At 42.7% G+C, this 19,261-nt stretch overlaps 1 protein-coding gene across 5 annotated transcripts in view; it reads left to right on the top strand.

The window, feature by feature from the left end:
* Nucleotides 1–1,625: 1,625 nt before the first annotated feature.
* The window catches only part of TSEN2 (tRNA splicing endonuclease subunit 2), a 24,242-nt gene continuing 6,606 nt past the window's right edge, over nucleotides 1,626–19,261 (top strand). Inside the window, exons 1-8 of one of the 5 annotated variants that reach the window (XM_053300264.1) lie at nucleotides 1,626–1,758; nucleotides 5,783–6,004; nucleotides 7,724–7,805; nucleotides 7,920–7,956; nucleotides 10,032–10,515; nucleotides 11,057–11,134; nucleotides 12,696–12,746; nucleotides 16,500–16,638. In XM_053300264.1, coding sequence (XP_053156239.1) covers nucleotides 5,816–6,004; nucleotides 7,724–7,805; nucleotides 7,920–7,956; nucleotides 10,032–10,515; nucleotides 11,057–11,134; nucleotides 12,696–12,746; nucleotides 16,500–16,638 — 1,060 coding nt within the window. In that variant the 5' untranslated portion in view covers nucleotides 1,626–1,758; nucleotides 5,783–5,815. Of the gene's footprint in view, nucleotides 1,759–2,611; nucleotides 2,842–5,782; nucleotides 6,005–7,723; nucleotides 7,806–7,919; nucleotides 7,957–10,031; nucleotides 10,516–11,056; nucleotides 11,135–12,695; nucleotides 12,747–16,499; nucleotides 16,639–19,261 lie in introns of those variants that run through there. The other 4 variants (XM_053300263.1, XR_008317141.1, XM_053300261.1 and 1 more) reach the window with 4 other exon arrangements.

The following is a 19,261-nucleotide window of genomic DNA, read 5'->3' as shown; positions in this document are numbered from 1 at the left end:
TTCAGACAGGTTGTTCTGGTAAGAACTAATCTGACTACTTTCCTTTCACAATCCCTACAACTGGACACACAGACACACACACAATGCTGGGCGATCTCATAAGCTTAGTTTCCTTAAGGAGAGTAGGCTAAAAAAAATAGTGCAGAAGAGTGACTGCTGGAATCAGAAATATATTTACTGAAGGATCCCAATGCATGTCGAGTTGTGGTTCTTCATCAGTGGACTACATATATATATATATATATATATATATATATATATATATATATATATGATAAATATGCACATACAATGAATATTCTGAAGATGAAGATGAAACAGAATAAATCAAAATAATAATTTTAAAAAACATTTGCAATATTCATTTGCAATGTCCAGAAATCTGATGACACACACATTCACAAAATAAATTTAAAAAATTAAAAATGAACTCACTAAGTAAAATGTCTAGGGTTGGTGTGAGGATAAAATATGTTGATATGCCATGCATGCCATCCTGAGATCTTTGGAGAAAAGTGGAATAAAAATGTATTAAATGAATAAACAAAAAACTGAAACCCTTATGAACATCAGTCTGTCATTTATTATTATTTATTTAGATGTTTATACTGCCTCACCCAGATGGCACTCAGTGGTTCACAAATATTAAGTGTCATAAAGTGACTGCATTGTTAAAAGAAGCATTATTTGCATATGTGTTATATTAAAGCTGCAAGATTAATGGAACAAAACCCTCAGTTTCGATCACAAAAAAAATTATCCTCACAACAACAACCCTGTGAGATAGCATAGGCTAAGAGATAGTGACTAGCTTAGTGACAATTTAAACTCAAGTCTCCCTGAATCTACTTTACTCTTCCCTCTATACCACTCAGTCTGTGTGGCCTTGCTATGTCCCCCAGAATTTAGGGTAGCCCCCAGATTTTGGCTCCTCCACCCGGCTGATAAATTTCACGCGGATTTACATGGATTTCAAATGCGTTGCCCAGATTGCCTGGATTTTACTCTGGATCCGATCACATGGGAGGGCAGAGAAGGAGGGGAACGTATACAAATCTGTCAGATAAATAAATATATAAATACAAAAAACAAACCAGCTTTTTATTGGAAAGGCCCTTTGCACAGAGATAATGGATGTGCATAGAGACACAGACAGTTTAAATACTCTTTATTGAGTGTAGTAACTGGGAGTTGCTTTGCAGCACATACCTACTGGGCAGCGGGTGGAGGGGGCAACCAGGCCTTCCATGAGGTAAGATGAGGAGTTGCCTCAGTCAGGTCGTGGATTACTGGGCACCAGTGGAGCAGCAAGATGTCCCCTGCTGCCTCTCCTGCCTTCCTCTGCTCCCCGCCCCCCAAACCCTGGCTCCAGCTCATGGGAGCAATTTTTCACCTTCCCCTCCACTTTCACAATCACTTGCTTGGGCACGGGCATGCACACCCTCTTCCATCTCCTTCCTTGCATGCTGTTAGGTGATTACGCACTGAGTTGAGGGAGGTGGAGGAGTGAGTGTGTCACACAGGGCAGCTATCACTGCTACAAAGGAGGAGGAGGCGTTGAGTGCAGGTGTGTGTGTGCGCGCGCACACACGCCACTGCTGCGCTGGAAAGTGGGTGTGCGTGAGAAGGGGCCAGTATTTGGCGCCCGGTCTGAGGCACAGAGATCTTGGGAAGGCTGCCACAGCTATTGGAGATGGGGATGGGGGGTGGAAGCTTGTGTGCAGAATGCAGCAGTCCACGCACGGAGACTTGTCAAAGGTTGAAATTCTGCCCCAGTTTTAGCAAACTGTCATCTGTCATAATGTGGAGTGAAGTGGGGGGCTTATTTTTGACCCCAAAGATCTCATTTGGATGGGTTTCCCCATTGAAACTAATGGACACTCAAGTCTCTCTTGCCCTAGTGGAAAAGGCTGTTTTGGAGCACATCCTGCTATGTATTTGAACAGGATTTCCGTGTGTGTGTGTGTGACGTTTGTGGCAGAGGAAATATCATGGTCTCATTTTTTTCATTTTAATGCATGTTATTTAAACTCTGGCTGCCAATTATTTTTTAATTCCAGGAGCCTAAGAAAGCACAGAAAGAGTGCAAAGGGCCAGTGTCTGAATAGTTCTTTATGGAGATTCTGGTTTCCAAAAGCCAGCCAAAAGACCACAGAAGCAAATGGAGCGAGAGGTGTATGGGGCAGCCATCCAGCCTCTATTGTGTCTTGTGCTCTCACATAAAACATTCGCTTCGCTGCTGACGGGGGCATCTCATGCCTTTTGCTATGCAAACCGCTTTTTGTGGGGTGTGGTGGGGATAAATATATAATTATTAATATAATAATAAAAATCGACATCAATGGAAACAAGTCCCACTTTGTTCAATGAGATTTACTCTCAAGGGCGCACAAGATTGCATTAATGAGATAGAAACAGTGAGCTTCCAAAAAACGTTTATTTTTTATAATACTCTAATTTGTAATGTTCAATTACAAACTCGTGCAATTGAACATCCACTCTTAACTTCTCGGTCTTCTTCCTATCCTAAGATACTGCCCAAACAAACACACTCCCATGTACTTCCGCTACTCTGCCCCGTACATGGAAATGCTAATCGGAACCGGAAGTAAATGTGGAACGGGTTTTTTAAAAAAATCTCTTTGAGAGCAAGCAGTACTTCCCTTTTCCGTTGCCGTAAAACAGCTTCCCTTGCCCTTTTTCCTGTCCACCATGTGAGAGGAAGAAACTTGCAGAAAACTGCCTACTGCTGCTGCTTGGATTAAGTGTTTTGTCAGTAACCAGAAGGTGCTATGTTTACATTCTTTGCAGGGGAGTAGAAGTCAGTAACATCTGTGTTTGGTGAGAGCTTGTCTTTAAAAAGAGAAAGAGAGCGAGCCCAGCCCTCTGCAAAACCCCTTCTCTCTTTCTTGTTGGTCGCGTGGAGAGTAGCTTGTGTGTGCATCTTTGTGCATCTATTTCGTTTTTTTGGAAGGAAGGTTGTCAAGATCTTTGGAAGGAAAATCTAACCTAAGCATTTGGGATGAAACCACTTTTCTTCCCATTTCTCTCTCTGTGTGTCTCCAAAATGCAACAAAGATACCAGGCAGTACTGCTTGCCTTTTCTTTGTTCTACCTGAGGAAGACATGCTGGACATGCTCAGAGGGAAAGACTGCAAAAAGATATTTTCAGCCTGCTCCAAGTTCTTTTGCATGTGTGTTGAGGAACGTGTTATTGTGTACAAGAATTTCTTTGCTTCCCCACACCCCTTGGAAGAGAGAGCTGGGAGTGGGGTAATGAAAGTGCAATGTCCATCATCCATGTATCCGTCTGTGCCCTCTTTTCCCCAAATCCAATCCCAAATCCTGCATTTTCTGTTTGTGGGCTCTTATTTTTTAACTTGAGAGAGAGAGAGAGAGAGAGAGATTGTGAACTAGCTCAGGAGTGCTTGGTACATTCTCAGAGAGAGAGAGAGAGAGATTTTGTGTTATATAATTAAATGTATTTGCTGTTTTTCCACCAAAAAGTAGGGATGTGCAAACTGATTTGGGTACAAATCAATTTGTACCCAAATCTAGCTGATTCAGGTGACTTGGAGACAAAACATCACCCCTGTGGTCCATTGGCTAGATTCGGGTACAAATCAAACCGTGACTGATTTGATTCGAATCGATTTGAGATTCAGATCCCTCCTATTAATTCCCCCAAATTCCCACCGTTCATTTAAAAAAAAAAAAAAACTAAGCACTAATCCTTGTAGAAGTGGAGTTATGGAGCAAAATGTGTGGTCACTATTTTTCAAGTGTTTGGATTCTTTGGTGTATAATAACTTTCCCTCAATGAATCCCTATGAGGATGCATTACACACCTTCATTTCTTCTATTCATTTTGACTGTCTTTTCGACAGTGCCAACTGTCAACTGCCATGTGCCAACTACACTACCACCCACAAGGCAGTGGGGTACTACTCAGTTTATGTTCTAGGGTTTTTTTTTCAAGTGTTTGGACTATTTGATGTCTAATAACCTTTCTTCATAATTAATCCCTATGAGGATTCATTACACACCAAAGAGTCTACACACCTCAAAAATTCCTAAAATATAAACTGAGTACCCAGTGGCTTGTGGGCTGTGGGGTAGCTGGAACATGGGATGCCACTAATTCCCCACCCCCACCTGCAAAGCAGTGGGGTCAAAATGAACAGAAGAAATGAAGGTGTGTTGTGTAATGAAGATACCAAAGAATCTAAACACTTCAAAAATACCTAAAATAAATAAACTTGAGTACCCCAGTGTGTGTGTGTGGGCGGGTGTAGTTGACACAGGGCAGTTGACAGTTGGCACTGTCCCATGATAGTCAAAATGAACAGAAGAAACAAAGGTCTATAATGAATCCTCATAGGGATTCATTATGAGTAAAAGTTATTAGACACAAAAGAAGCTAAACATTTCAATATTCCTAAAAATTAAAATTAAAATTATACACAGCCTTGCAGGGGCGGGGGGTATAGCTGGCACATGGCAGTTGATAGCTGGCACTCCCCAGTGATAGTCAAAATGAACAGAAGAAATGAAGGTGTGCAATGAAACCTCATAGGGATTCATTATGAAAAAAAGTTATTCTACACCAAAGAATCTAAACACTTGAAAAATAATGGTTGCACTTTTTGCTCCATAATTCAACTTCTACAAGGGCTAGAGCTTGGCTTTTTTTTTTTTAATTAATGAAAGCTGGGGATCCATTTTAGGGTTAGGATATGACAACTTCGAATCTCCTTTGTTTCCTATGGCGGAAATGTTCAAAATCAGTAAAAACTAAGAAAAGAATTAAAAATCAACCAAGTGCCCCACTGCCATGAAATTTGGGAGGTAGGTGGCACCCATGGAGACCTACCCACCACCCAAATTTGGTGCCCCTAGGACCTTGTTAAGTGGTCTGAATCTGAATTGAATCAAAGCAAATACAAATAGAATCTGGGGTGATTTGGAGGGGGTAGATTTGGATAGAAAACAAATCAAGGGTGATTTATTTTGGGCACAAATCGAATCAAAAAAATTGATTTGTGCACATCCCTACCAAAAAAGTCATTGGAATTTCTTATAGCAAGATAATAAAAATTACCGATGGACCTTATAAAATACTTTAATACATAATTTTAAAATTAAAATAGCAGCCTAATCAAGAAAAAAATCCAGAATGTGCAGATATAAGACCTGGCAAAACAGATTGGTCTTCTCTAACCACCTAAAAATAGCAATGAGTGCAAACAATAGATCTCTCTTGGAAGGAGTTTTATAATACAGGTGTCACCACAGAAAAGGTCTTTCCAATTGAGGAAAACTTTACCATTGATGGTTTTGGCATCCAAAGCAATGTTTCTCCACTTGATCTTCAGTCATGCAGTTGGGAATACTGTATGTGAGAAGGTGCTTCTTCAGGCAATGTACAGAAGCCCTGGAAGGGAAGAGTTTTCTGTAAAGAATCTCTTGAGTCTTTTGTCCTCCTTTTATGTTTTGGAAAAGGTCCATAGCTCAGGAAAGATGTCCATTGTTTGCAGGCCTAAAATCCCAGATTCTGTCAGTATTTATATACTCAGTTCACTCTGTAGGCATAACTTACATTTATAGTGTTTGCAAACCGGGTCATGTGTGTCTTCTTTCTACAGATGACATAAGCTGAAGCCATTGGATCCAACCCATTCAAGGAAAAATGTTTTGGCGTAGTTGGCTTTGGAATAGTGCACTTTACTAGTGCCTGCCTTCAAAACATTTCATGTTTTTCTTTTCTGCTTTTCGTTCTTAGGTAACTGTTGCTGAAGGAGAAGGATAACACAAAATGGCAGAAGCAGTTTTCCATCCCCCAAAGAGGAAAAGAAAAGCCTACAGATCATATGATTCCCCATTTCCTATTTCTTCTTTCGGGGAAGACGGTTATGGGAGAGGTTACAAAATATGTGAGGCTGAAATTATTAACAACAATGTAATTGTTAATAAACCTGATGATATAGAACAACTGTATAGCAAGGTACTTCTTTGTCTGCTTAATGCATGAAATCTTCAATATTGAAAATATCCGCTTTGAATTCTGACAGAACTGAAATCAATTTAATTTCAACCTAGTTAAAATATTTGGGGAGGTGAGATATTTTTGTAGCAATAAAAAACAAAACAATTTAATCTATAATGGTCAATAAGGAGCTGTAAGATTTATGCTTATGCACACTGACTGGACAGCTCATATAGGCCTGTCCGAATTGGGTGCAGATGAGGTTCTGGAATTAAGGACTATGCCTTCAGTCATTTTCTACATCCTTTCTTAGAGAAGATATTGTGGAGGTAAACATGTTTAACACAGGCACAACTCCTTGCTGAAAGAACCTGTGTTTGTAGGCTGGTTTACATGCATGTTGGGAAGCTTGCAGTTTCAAAATATCCCAAAATGGTTAAAATCACTTGCTGATCTCCTGAATAATGAAGTTCTGGTGCTTCTGGAAAGTTCAGCTAACTCAACCCCACTACTGGCTCAGCAGTGGGTGCAGATTTCAACACTCCACCCTTTCCCAGGAAGTGCTGTGTCACCTGAAAATGTGTCCCTGAGGGCTGCGCAGCCCTTGGGGGCATATTTTCAGTGACACCGAGGGCTTTCAGGGGAAGGGAGTTCATTGAAATTCCCATACACTAGCACAAGTGCAGCATTAGTCTGGAACTCTTCAGAAGCACTGGTGCTACACCAGTGCTTCCTTAGGATAAGGTGCTAATGTGAAGAATTTTACTTACTAGCCTACCCGCACAGAGCATCTGTGTGCTCTTTGGGGCCGGCTGCTCCGTCCTGCCCCACTCTCTCTTGCCCTCCTTTCCCCTCCCTCCTGCCCCACTCTCTCTGCCCCACATTCTCTTGCTCCCCCTCCCTCCTGCCCCACTCTCTCTTGCCCTCCCTCCTGCCCCCTCTCTTGCCCTCCCTCCCCTTCCCTCCTGCCCCACTCTCTCTTGCCCCCTCCCCTCCTGCCCCACACTCTCTTGCCCTCCCTCCTGCCCCCTCCCCTCCCTCCTGCTCCCCTCTCTCTTGCCCCCTCCCCCCCACCCCACACTCTTTTGCCCTCACTCCCCCTGCCCCCTCCCTCCTGCTCCCCTCTCTCTTGTCCTCCATCCCCTTCCGTTCCTCTCCTCCTCCCCCCACACCCACACTGTGCCTCTTACTTCAGTGGGTGGCGAACAGGGGCGGCGAAGTCGCCTGGGCAGCGAAGTCCTGCCACCCGTTCCCTCCCACCCCGGCCTCCAATGGGGTTCGTGTCGCGGGCTTCGTGCCGCCTCCCGTTTCCCACTCACCCCTCTCACCGGCGCCTACTCTGGCCGTCCTGCTGCCGCCGCCTCCCGCTCCCGCTCCCACTCCCGGCGGCCAGGCCAGGCTGGGCCACCGCCTCCTTGTCCTTACCTGGGACGGCCTGACTTAGCTAGCTGCTAGACCATCCCGCCACCTCCCAGCGGCCAGCCGAGCCGGCTTCCTCAGGCCGTTTTGCGGCCTGCTGCTACCGCATGGTGCCATTTTTTCTTGCCCGCAACTCTCGCCCTTTGGCAGCGGAACTCTTGCAATGTGTCGCGAGAGTTCTGCCGCCAAATTCAGGACACGCATGCTGGCTAAGAGAATTAATTATATAGATAGATAAGCTCCATTGGAAGGTTCAGTCTCTGGCTGCTGCTGGTTGAACTAATGGTTCGTTGTAACACTGATCTCTTCTTTTTCTAGGGATTTTTTGGGAAAGGAATTATTTCCAGAAGTCAGCCAGAATACAGTATTTCAGATCCTGTATTAGTTGCTAAGTGGCAAGGTAAACTAGATTAACATTGAATTCAAGGCCTAAAGAGTGCACTATGGTCCCTTCTTATGATGTTTTGAATATCTATGTAGAATGCAAAATAATACTACTTTCTTTTTATTGTAGATGTCCGATTAAACATGCCTATTGTTTCATCAAAAAAGTAAGTGCAGCTTTGCCTTGCCTAGGGCTTGGAATGCCACTAGTTTATTAATCAATAGTGAAATTACAAATTCTGCAGCACTGATGTTCTGAAAGTAGGAAATGTGAGTCAATATTTCAGTATCTTGTCTTAAGAAAAAAGCAAAGACTGCAATCCTATTGACACTTATTCTCAATCATAATCCTATTCACTGCAATGCAACTTATGTCTGATTAAACACACATAGGATTGCACTTAAAGTGTAACATTTTCTTGTAGTTGGATTCTTCAGATAAACAAGCACAATATACAGTTCCTGTTATTTATCTAATATCTTTAGATTTCACAACGGCTGGCTGAGAAATTCCTTTCATAATTATCTTTCCAGCAGTTTGGTCAATATATCAAGAGAGAAAATATACTGTTGCATTTCTCAGATACTAAGGCTCAGTAAGATCTAGGTTCTAAATCCCAACTTAATCTAGGTTCTAATTCTGGAATAGATAATTTACCTATTCTACAAATTACATATGTTTTTCTGCAAAGAAGCACTCACAGCAGAGTACATCAAAATAAAAAATTAAAATATAAATATCAGGTAAAAACCAATTGCAAAGCTATACAAGCCTAAAGCAAAGTCTAAAAGATAGTATAACAAGTTCTGGTAAGAACTAATCTGCCTACTTACCTTTCACGATCCCTACAACTGGACTAAATTTGGTCCTAATTGGTTAGGCATATCACAAGTTAGCCCACTCGTGCCTGAAATGTTTATGCATCCACCATCTTTAACTGAGTGGGTGACATCACTGCAAACTATACCCTTGAGGTATCCCTACAACTGTACCCAGTTTGGTTCATATTGGTCCAGGCATTGTGAAACACTCTCTCTTTCTCTTTGCTGGGTGATCTTATAAGCTTGCTTTCCTTAAGGAAAGTAGACTAAAAAAATCAAGCTGTAGAGGCTTTTCAGTGCCATAACTGAAACCCATAAAAGCCCCAGACAAGGCCATAGACCTGCAAACAGTCCACACCTTTATTTGACCTTGAACCTTACATTCAAAAGCCATCTACTGCAGCATATCTGCCACAGGTCAGAAACACACTAAGAAAGATGGCCAGTTCATAAGCTAAAAATCTTGCAGAATGTGGTCTGAATCTTCTCCAGCTCTATATGTGTCTGGGATTAGAAGATGGTGACATGATGCTGGTACATTCCCAGAGAAAGTGGAAGGTGCCTGGTGGTGATTTCTGTGATTATGCAGCCCTTTTGCAATCCACTATAGTTCCTGCAAATCACTGCCAGAGAGTTGCAGCTGTGGTCGGGAAAGTCCTGATAGCTGCAGTAACTAGTCCTGACTATTTCAGTTGTTTTTCTGGGAATAGTATGGCTATACTGTGGGCTTCTTTGGATGATACCTTACCAGCCCACACAATTAGGAAGGGCATGCATTGTGAACATGCCCATCATGGCATCCATGGATGTCCCAGTGCCTTCCTGGCATACACTTTTTTGTATGGAGGGTGCTATTTATCCGAATTGCCCTGCTACATGCATGCCAAATACTGAACACACACACACACACACACAACTGTCCATACACACACTATAAAATGAGGTGCTGGGAGGACACCAGGACATCTTCAGAGGACATCCTAATGAGCAGGCTCTTCTTGACATGTCCTCTTCCTAACTGCTAGGGGCCCAGTTGAGGAACCCAAATGTTGTCGGGATATAGCTTAGCTATATACCCTCAGTGCAGCTTGCATTAGATCAAGTGGATCATGTTGATTGTAACCTGTATGTTCTCTGCTGTATAGAAGTATTCTAGCACAGAGTGCCTGTAGTTTCCTTAGGAGCAATCATGGTAGGACATCTTACAAAAAAGCATAAATTCTTAATAAAATAATAAATTCATTATTTTATGAATTATTAAAATAATAATAAATTCTTAAATAAAAGAAATAATTTTGAAAATATCATAGAGAACCTGCAGAAACTGAACCTATCTGTGTTGTGTAAGTTGTTGGATTGTTATACATTGGGTAAATGGTTCTGGATGCTGCAATCCTTTTTCTGCTGTCCTTTATCCCAGGTACAATTGTCATGTAGAATGGGCTAAAAGCCTTCTGCAAGACCAGGGACTTGATGACGGCACAGTTGAGGCAACCATTCTGAAATACACAACTCCACTTAATCTGAAAGAAGCAGCCAAACAAAATAGTGAGTCTTGGGATGAAAGAACCCCAGCCATCGAGACAGCTGAAGATGAACCCAAGGTTTTCACTATTTCTGCTGACACAAACGGGACTAAAGCAGCCAGCCTAGATGTCAATCCCCTTCATGACCCATTAGCCAGGAGTGCTTCTAGTGAACTGGATTCAACAGGCTTTCAAGCTGTAGCTAAAACTCACTCCACAAAACCATGTCTGTTCAGTTTGCATTACAGCTGCAAGCAAGAGGACTGTATGAAACAAGAGTCTCATATTTTAATGAATAAAGAAAATAGTCATGAGTATGTGTTGGTGGAAGAAGAATCAAATGTATGTCTGGAAGAAGAAACAAGTGAGAAATTGCATGTAAGGCTGTAAGTTAGTCTAGTTTTTGAGAGTATTTTGTTAAACAACTTCTTAATTATTTAAAATGGGCATATTTGCCTTTTTGTAATTTGATACATAAGCCATTTATTTAATTCATTTTAAACTGAAAATCTCTGAAACCACTCAGCTGACCCTTGCCAGCCACGTGTCATTCAAAAACCTATGGTATTTAGGCACTAATGACAAGATGTTGCTCAGATGTCTTGGCAATTCAATTCTATGGATTCTCAAAATCTACTGAATACATAGTTGCTTGTCCCTAGATAGTGTCCAAGTTACTTTGTGATGATGGCACAACTATGCCACTGGGATCCAGAGAGGTCCCTCTCAACATCGACATCAGAGCTGATTAGCCATTGTCATCACGAGAGGCATGCCAGGAGAAAAGAGTGGAGAAAGAGATCCTATGGGTGAAAGGAAATACAGCCCCACATGTTGACGGGCCCTAAACTAGTCCTAAGTAAATGACACAAATGTATTGGTTGCTTATTTGTAACTTTGTTTTGCTGCTTTGTTGTAGTTGATCAAAGATGAAAAGTTGGTATGCAAAAGAAATCCATTCACAATTTTTGAATATTTGCAGCTCAGTCTAGAGGAGGTAAGTTTTGCATATTATAGTGGTTGGTAATTTGCCAGTATAAAACATTATGAATTATTTAATTAGTACTGTGTAATGTTTTAGTAATTAGTACTGTGCTTTTTTTAAAAAAGTGGTATGTATGAACTATGCAAAAAGCCTTATAACAGTCTTGCAGAGTTCAGCTTGCCAGTTGTGTTTGTTTTGGGAGAACTGCAGGCAGAGTAGTAACACTAGAGCAAACCAGTGACGTTAGCCCAGCAAACCCTTCTGTTGTGGGAGAACTGCTATTTAACATCATCCATACCATCCATAGTCACTGGCGTTGATGATGAAACCAACAGCTGTGGCTTGGAGTCAACTTTTCCATCTCAAAAGGCTCTTCAAAGCCTTTTGAAATGGAAAAGTTGGCTCCATTTGTATTGCAGGTGCCTATTGGGTAGTGCCCAGGCCACCATTGCACAAGTCCCTTCCACCTCACTGATTTTGTACTCTGGTTGCATTTTTTTTAAAGTTGCCCTCCTCTGCAGCTGAGTACTCCTTTTGCTTAACACAAGTACAAGAGAGGGCATTAGGCAGCTTAGGAGCTTACCTAAAGTATCTCTCCAATTTGCTGCCCAGATCTGAGAAGGTTTGTACCCATCCCTTCCAGCAATACTGCAAATCTGATTGGCTAGGTGAGTGGCCTGTCCGTGTCATCTTAATCTCTCTCTCTCTTCAGGTGACCAGGGTTGCTTTCGTCTTCTCTCCCATCAGTTTATTTTTGATTTCTTCCTCCACAAAGCACTTTCTTGTTCCCTTCTGTCCTGCAGCAATATTTTCCTGGAACTCAAGGGGATGGATGATGTTAAAATCCCTTATTCTGTTGATGTAAATTTTTTTGTACAAACTGCCCTTTTGTGACTGACTGCACAAGCTGCTGTTTTGTTCCATCAGCTCCCAAGACTCTGACCAAAAAAAGTAACTCCCAGAAGCCTTAAGCCTGTCCACCACTGCCCTAGTACACGTGTAGAGAAGCCAGTATTTAAAAAGAGAGAGAGACTGCTCCCACTCAAAAGCTATGCTGTGCTTCCTTCTGTTCTGTCGGGATGGAGATTATTTCTTTATTTATTCTGTTTCTATGCCACCTTTCATAAAACTCATCCCAAGACAGATATTGCTGCCATTGGCTAGCATGAGTAAAGCACAAACTAGTAAAAGCAACATTCTGGGATGTAAACCTTCCTCTCCAAGGTTCTTAAATCATTTTACTGCTCTTGTGCAATTCCCTTCATTTCAGTGACATGCTTAGTAGAAATTCATCTAGATTGCACCTTAGAAGTATTAAGAGGTATTAGAGATTTGAATTAAATCTAAAGGCTGTGAGTGTTGTGTTGAGATTGAGCAATCATGTTTATTGTTGAACAAATTGCCAATGTTATACTATAAAAAGTATAGTTATGTCTTTAAATATGGTCATCTTAGCAAATATTTTGTCCATCTTCGTCCCCATATGTTTTTCTTTATTGTAGAGTACATGTCTATGCCACTACTATATAATCCATATAATATACACAAAATAATTATATTAATTTTTTTATAGGCCTTTTTCTTGGTCTATGCTCTGGGATGCTTAAGTATTTGTTACAATGAGGTAAGAGGATACTTCTAGTCAATGGTTTGAGTGACCTGTTACTTTCAGTATTTCTTCTCAGCATATAACAGTGAATAGTTTCCAGAGTAACTTGTGCCAACTTTGAAACGATGTGTAGTTTTTTCTTCTCTGGTAATCTTACATTGTTGCTCAAATGGATACTCTTTGGTTGCAGTCCTGTTTCATTTATGTATGGCTTGGATATATGTAATTCAAATCCCATTGAGCTCAGTGAGATTTATAGCATAATCCTGTGCATGTTTGCTGAGAATTGAGTCTCTTTGGGTATTTAGAATTGCAGCATGGACTTGTCTGTCTTTTCCATATAATATTATGAAAATACAATTGATCTCTAATCATATTTTGTGAGGGTGAGCAGTAGCAACATTTGAGTGAGGTTTATTATTATTTAGTGTTCAATTTTTCTACCGCCTTTCATAAGGCAATTTACAAAAGTTAAAATACAATAAAACTCCATAAAAATCACATTTAAAACCTTAAAATCAGTTAAACAGTAAAAAGCATAACCCCTCCACCCCTAGAAAACAATCCATTAAGAAGACAAACAGAAGCAAGCGAGCTGAGAGGCCTGGCAGCCACTAAAGGGTAAAAGCCTGAACAAATAAAAAGGTCCTTAGCTGGTTTTTTAAAGCAGCCAAAGATGTCAAAGAGTGGACATTCACTGGGAGAGCATTCCAGAGCCTGGGGCCAACAACACAGAAAGCCCTGTCCCATGTGCACAACAATTTAGCCTCTCTCAATGTTGGCACACAAAGCAAAGGCTCCCACTTTTTTGGGTGGGCAGAATCCCTTGGGAGCAGGCGGCTCTTCAGGTATCCAGGGCCCAAACTGTTAAAGGTTTTAAAGGTAACAACCAGCACCTTGAATTGGTTCCCAAAACAAATTGGCAGCCAATGCAGCTCTGTCAGAATAGGTGTAATTTGTCCCATGCGAGAAGTTCCAGAGAGAACCCTGGCAGCTGCATTTTGTACCAGCTGAAGTGTCCAAATATTCTTTAAGGGCAGCCCCTTGTTAAGCACATTGCAGTAATCCAGCCATGATGTGACTAAGGCATGGGTAACCGTGGCTGGATCTGCCTTTTCAAGAAAGGGATGCAGCTGGTGCAACAGCCAAACCTCTGCAAAGGCACCCCTGGCACCACTACCTCCATCTGAGCATCCAAAAGCAGAGCCAGGTCCAGCAACACCCCCAAGCTGCACACTTGCAGTTGCAAGGGGAGTACAACACCATCCAGAATCCAGGTTGAATCACCCTGTCCTGATTGGCTTTTCTACTCACCAGCAGCACCTCAATTTTGTCTGGATTTAACCACAGTTTGCTAGCCCACATCCAGCTCATTATCGACTCCAGCCCCTGGTTCAGTACATCCACTGCTTTCCTAGGATATGATGTCAGAGCAAGGTAGAGCTGAGTGTCATCTGTGTTTCAGTCCAAACCTCCTGATGACAGTTCCTAGCAGTTTCATGTAGACGTTCAACAGCATGGGGGACAATACTGAGCCTTGTGGGACCCCAGAGGCTAAGGAGTTGAACAAAAATGCCCTGGCACCACCTTCTGGAACCTCCCCAAGAAAGGGTCAGAACCACTCCAATGCACCACCTCCCAACCCCTATACTTGAGAAGCAGTCCAGAAGGATATCATGGTCAATGGTATTGAATGCCACCAAGAGGTCCAGCAGAATCAACAGGGACACTCTTCCCCCTGTCTAGTTCCAGGCATAGGTCATCCACCAGGGCAACCAAGGCATTTTCTGTCCCAAACCCAGGGTGAAAGCCAGATTGAAAAAGTCTAGATAATCCATATCATCTGAGACCTTTTGCAGCTGCACAGACACCACACGCGCTATCACCTTGCTTAAAAAGGGAAGATTTGAAACAGGCTGATAATTATTAAGATTGGTGGAATCAAGGGAGGGCTTTTTGAGGCTCATTGGAGAGCCAGCATGGTGTAGTGGTTAGAGTGCTGGACTAGGACTAGGGAGACCCGAGTTAAAATCCTCATTCAGCCATGATACTTGCTAGGTCACTCTGGGCCAGTCACTTCTCTCTCAGCCTAACCTACTTCACAGGGTTGTTGTGAGGAGAAACTTAAGTATGTAGTACACTGCTTTGTAGGGGTGTGCACGAACCGGTCCGGAGGCCATGTAAGAGGCCTCCGGACCGGTCTGGAGCCGGACCGGTCTGACGGTCCGGCACCGAGGGGGGGTCTCCCTTTAAGGGCGGGGGGGTAGAACTTACCCCTCCCGCCGCTCTTCTCCCTCCGGTGCTGTAGCATAAAGTGAAGTTTTTGGGGTGGCAGCGTTCCTCGCTGCCGCCCCTGCCCCCGTCGTCGTTAGTAAAGGCTAAATAAATAAATTTTGCCTTCCCTTAGCAAAGAATTAATAATTGGTTCCAATCACCTACCTGTTCCTTCCCTGGCAAACTTTACTAGCCATAAAGGGCAAGAGTACAGAGCACATGATGTTCCCTGAACACTGCCTAGGATCTTGTCCACCTCCTCAGGCTGTGCTAACTGAAAATAATCCATCACAATTGGACCAGATGGTTGCCAAGACACTTCTCTTGGAACTGTGAAAATCCTGGAGTCCAAATCGGCACAGATGTGAGCAACTTTATCTGAGACGTGATACACAAACTGGTCACAATGGGTTGCTGATGATTCTTCCCCCATCACACACGGGCCTGCGTGAGCAGTGCCTTGGCCACATGAAATGGCTCCACTGGGCAGAAGCAATGGAGGCAGAGAAAAAACATTTCTTTGCTGCCCCTACCACCACAGAGTAGTCCCTAAAATGGGCTCTAGGTCATGTTGGGTCAGATTCATTACGTGTCTTCTTCCAGTGTCACTTAAGCCGTCTCAGTTGTTTCATTGCCCTAAGCTCCAAGGAGTGGAACGGGCTCCACCCAGCCAGAGAGGGCATTTAGGAGTGACTATGTCAGTAGCCCGGGGTGTCTCCACATTTCAGAGAGTCCCCAGGGCCTCAACAGAGTCACCAGTTTTGCACACCGGAAGGTCCCCAAGGGGTGTCTGGAAACCGAGCGGATCCATAAGCCATTGTGGGGTGGACTCTGCAGAGCTTGGTCAAAGCAGTCAAACTAAACCCCACCAGATAGATGATGATCTGGCAATGACAGAGTTGTCTCAAACTCCCCCACCCGTAGATCATTCAGTTCCTGGTTGGCAAAAACCGGATCCAGAGTATGTCCCACCATGTGAGGTAGGTATGTAAAAAGGGATACTTAATTGCTTAAATAAATTTTGTTAAGTTTGAATTTTAAAGCTGCATATCGCACTGTAGCTTTGCCTGTGTTCTTATTTATCTATTTATCTATTTATTTATTTATACATTTATATCCCGCTCTTCCTCCAAGGAGCCCAGAGCAGTGTGCTACATACTTGAGTTTCTCCTCACAACAACCCTGTGAAGTAGGTTAGGCTAAGAGAGAAGTCTTAATGGACAATCTTCGTTACTGACTTATGATCTCCCTAAACTAGAGCCCATAGAACTTTTCTAACTCTGAAATTGTTGAAAGTGATAGTTAAATACCATTTGAAAGCTAGTTGGTATTTGCGTTCTGTCTTGCATAACAAACTTCACATTTGGCTTCTACCTCTTCTTGCAACTTAAATTGAGTCACTACTGCAAAACAGAGCTTGAGCAGTGACTGAGAATGTTATCTTTGCTGGTCATTCTTACGTTGTAATTACATGAATGAATGTTGTTTTTTTAGGCACCTTTATCTATTCTGAAGCTATGGGAAGTGTTTAATGAAGCACAACCCAATTTTAGGAGTACATACATGGCATATCACTACTTCCGTTGTAAAGGATGGGTCCCTAAAGTTGGATTGAAATATGGGACTGATCTCTGTGAGTATTTTCCTTTTTATGGTTTACATCAGATGATTTTCGTTTGCAGCAAACTTGATAAGGAAACTTCCACAACACAACACAACTTCCACAACACAAAAGATGCAGATTCATCTGGATCAAATATGGTTGGGGCAGATGGCAGAAAGTCGGAGAGATACAAATGTAGATTTTAATGATGACACTATTTTGAGTGCAGTTTGGCTTAGCTTAACCTTCTCACAATGAACAGAAGAGATGTTAAAAATAATTTGAACCCCTATTCTGTCAGATTGGTCCCCAACTTAAATTATCTATGCCCATACTCTTTATAAAGCAGTGTAGGGTTTTTTCCACCCGTTCCTAAAATGTGTTGCACATTCAGATGGCTGCAATTTTCTTGAGTGTTGAGTACTGTGATCCTTTCTCAGTCCCCTCATTCTTTGTTGACTTATTTAAATAATAGATGTGTATATTGCAGTAAATGCAAAATGTTTAATTAATGGCCTGCTGTCATCAGCAATGCTGAGATACTTTTAGCACAGGCAAAAAGACCCTCAAATTCTTCTGAAAGATGTTTATTATTTATAATGCATGACACAGGTGCTATAGAAAGCTCTTTATAAACCTTGACTTATTCATTTCTCCCAATTCCCATAAAGCCTTTGATCATGGTGAGTGGTTCCCCAGCCATTTCTTGGAGTAAGGCCTAATTGTAATTTAATCAGTATGGCTCACTCTTAGCATATCCTTTTTAGAAGTTGCAGACCCAGCAAGGTAGTGGTTCTCCTGAACATGAAACAAGATCATCAGTTATTTTATTTTATTTATTCGATTTCTATACCGCCCTTCCAAAAATGCTCAGGGTGGTTTACACAGAGAACCCCAAAGGGCTCATAATCTCAAAAGAAACATAAGACAGACAACAGCAACAGTCACTGGAGGTACTGTTCTGGGTGTGGATAGGGTTAGATACTCTCCCCCTGCTAAATAAAAAGAATCATCATGTTAAAAAGTGCCTCTTTGCCAAGTTAGCAAGGTATATCCCTTTTTCTTCCACTGAACACAAAAGACTGATCAAGAGCATGTGAATTTTAAAGCAGGCAACATTTAAACTTGTGAATTTAAAGTTGGTCAAATAAGAGACCATTTCACTTGCTAGGGACACTATCCAGTTACTTGGTGGATAAACATCAATTGTAGTGTGCTGTTATACACATCCTAGCATATGAGAGTAGTGGTGTGCACGGAACCGGTCCGGGGCCATAGAAAAGGCCTCCGGACCGGTCCAGAATTCCGGCGGTTCGGCAGGGCGGGGGAGTGTGTCTTTAAGGGGGGGGTGGTAGTACTTCCCCCCCGCCGCTCTTCCCCCTCCTGCGCTGGTGTTTCTAAAAACGTTCTTGGGGCGGCAGAGTTCCTCCCTGCCGCCCCTGCCCCCGTCGTCGTCTGAAAAGCGTAAAACTAGAAAGAGCTGGCAGCGCGCATGCACCCTTCATGGCGCGCGCTTGTCTCCGCTGCTGGCGCGTGCGGCAAGGCGCGTGCGCGCCACCAGCTGTTTCTAGTTTGACGCTTTTCAGACAACGACGGGGGCAGGGGCGGCAGGGAGGAACTCTGCTGCCCCAAGAACGTTTTTAGAAACACCAGCGCTGGAGGGGAAAGAGCAGCGTGGGGGGAGGGATAAGTACTACCCCCCCAAGACACACTCCCCCCCCCCAGTGCTGGACCATGCTTCTGTGGTTCCGTGCACATTCCTATATGAGAATTGGTGGATCCTGTTCTGGAATCCTCCCTGACTGCAATCATTATTTGAGAGTGAAATTGTTTTTGCAGTTGTGTTTCTAATAGCTTTAGCTATTCCAGTAGCATTAGTCTTAAGTAGTTAGTACAGTGGGCTTCCGGGGAGCATGAGTGGTTTTGCATGTGGTTTCCCTGTGCAGAGATCCCTATTTATGAGCAGAGCCTCTGTGCCCACACACAATCTCAGCAAGATGGTTGGTAAGAGAAGTGATCAGCTGTTGGAAAGGAAGGGACAAGGAGGCTGGATTCAGTCTGTCCTCTTTTGAACAGCTGTGCTATTTTCAGATCTTGGTGTGTCATGTGGGCCTAGCTGGTTTGGGGTATATAATAGTTCCATGTTTTTCTTCTGAAGATGGCTATAAAAAGCTATATTAAACTATATTTACTGCCTCCCAGCTTCCTGATAGTGGCGAACATCCTGACTTAACAGTGTGCTTGAGAAAGGACGTTATGCTTGCACAAGGATGTTGCACAGCCAAGTTCTGCTATGTTGGGAGCTTGCGTCCCAGATTAGTGTTGTCCTAGCATAATGCTGTTGTGCCAGATTAAGGACACAGTGCAAAGATATTGTGCAAAGGAAGAAACTTCTGTTTGGGACTAGTCTCTGTGCTAGCAGGAGATATTAACAAGGTGCACAGTGGCTGTTCCTCAAGATTGCTTTGCAACTTTGTATAGGTCCCAGAGAAGGGCTTCCAGAGACGGTTGTGCAACATTACAGAGGAGAGCACTACATCTACACACCACTTACAACCTTCTTGTATGCGCACAACTTGGTTTTTAGTGGAAGCACACCATTAAGAAGTCAGCCACAATATTGTTTTATTGTGAACAAAACTTCAATGGTGGC

The sequence above is a fragment of the Hemicordylus capensis genome, chromosome 2, assembly GCF_027244095.1.
Source record: "Hemicordylus capensis ecotype Gifberg chromosome 2, rHemCap1.1.pri, whole genome shotgun sequence".
NCBI lineage: Eukaryota > Metazoa > Chordata > Lepidosauria > Squamata > Cordylidae > Hemicordylus > Hemicordylus capensis.
This window is presented reverse-complemented; position numbering and strand designations above follow the sequence as displayed.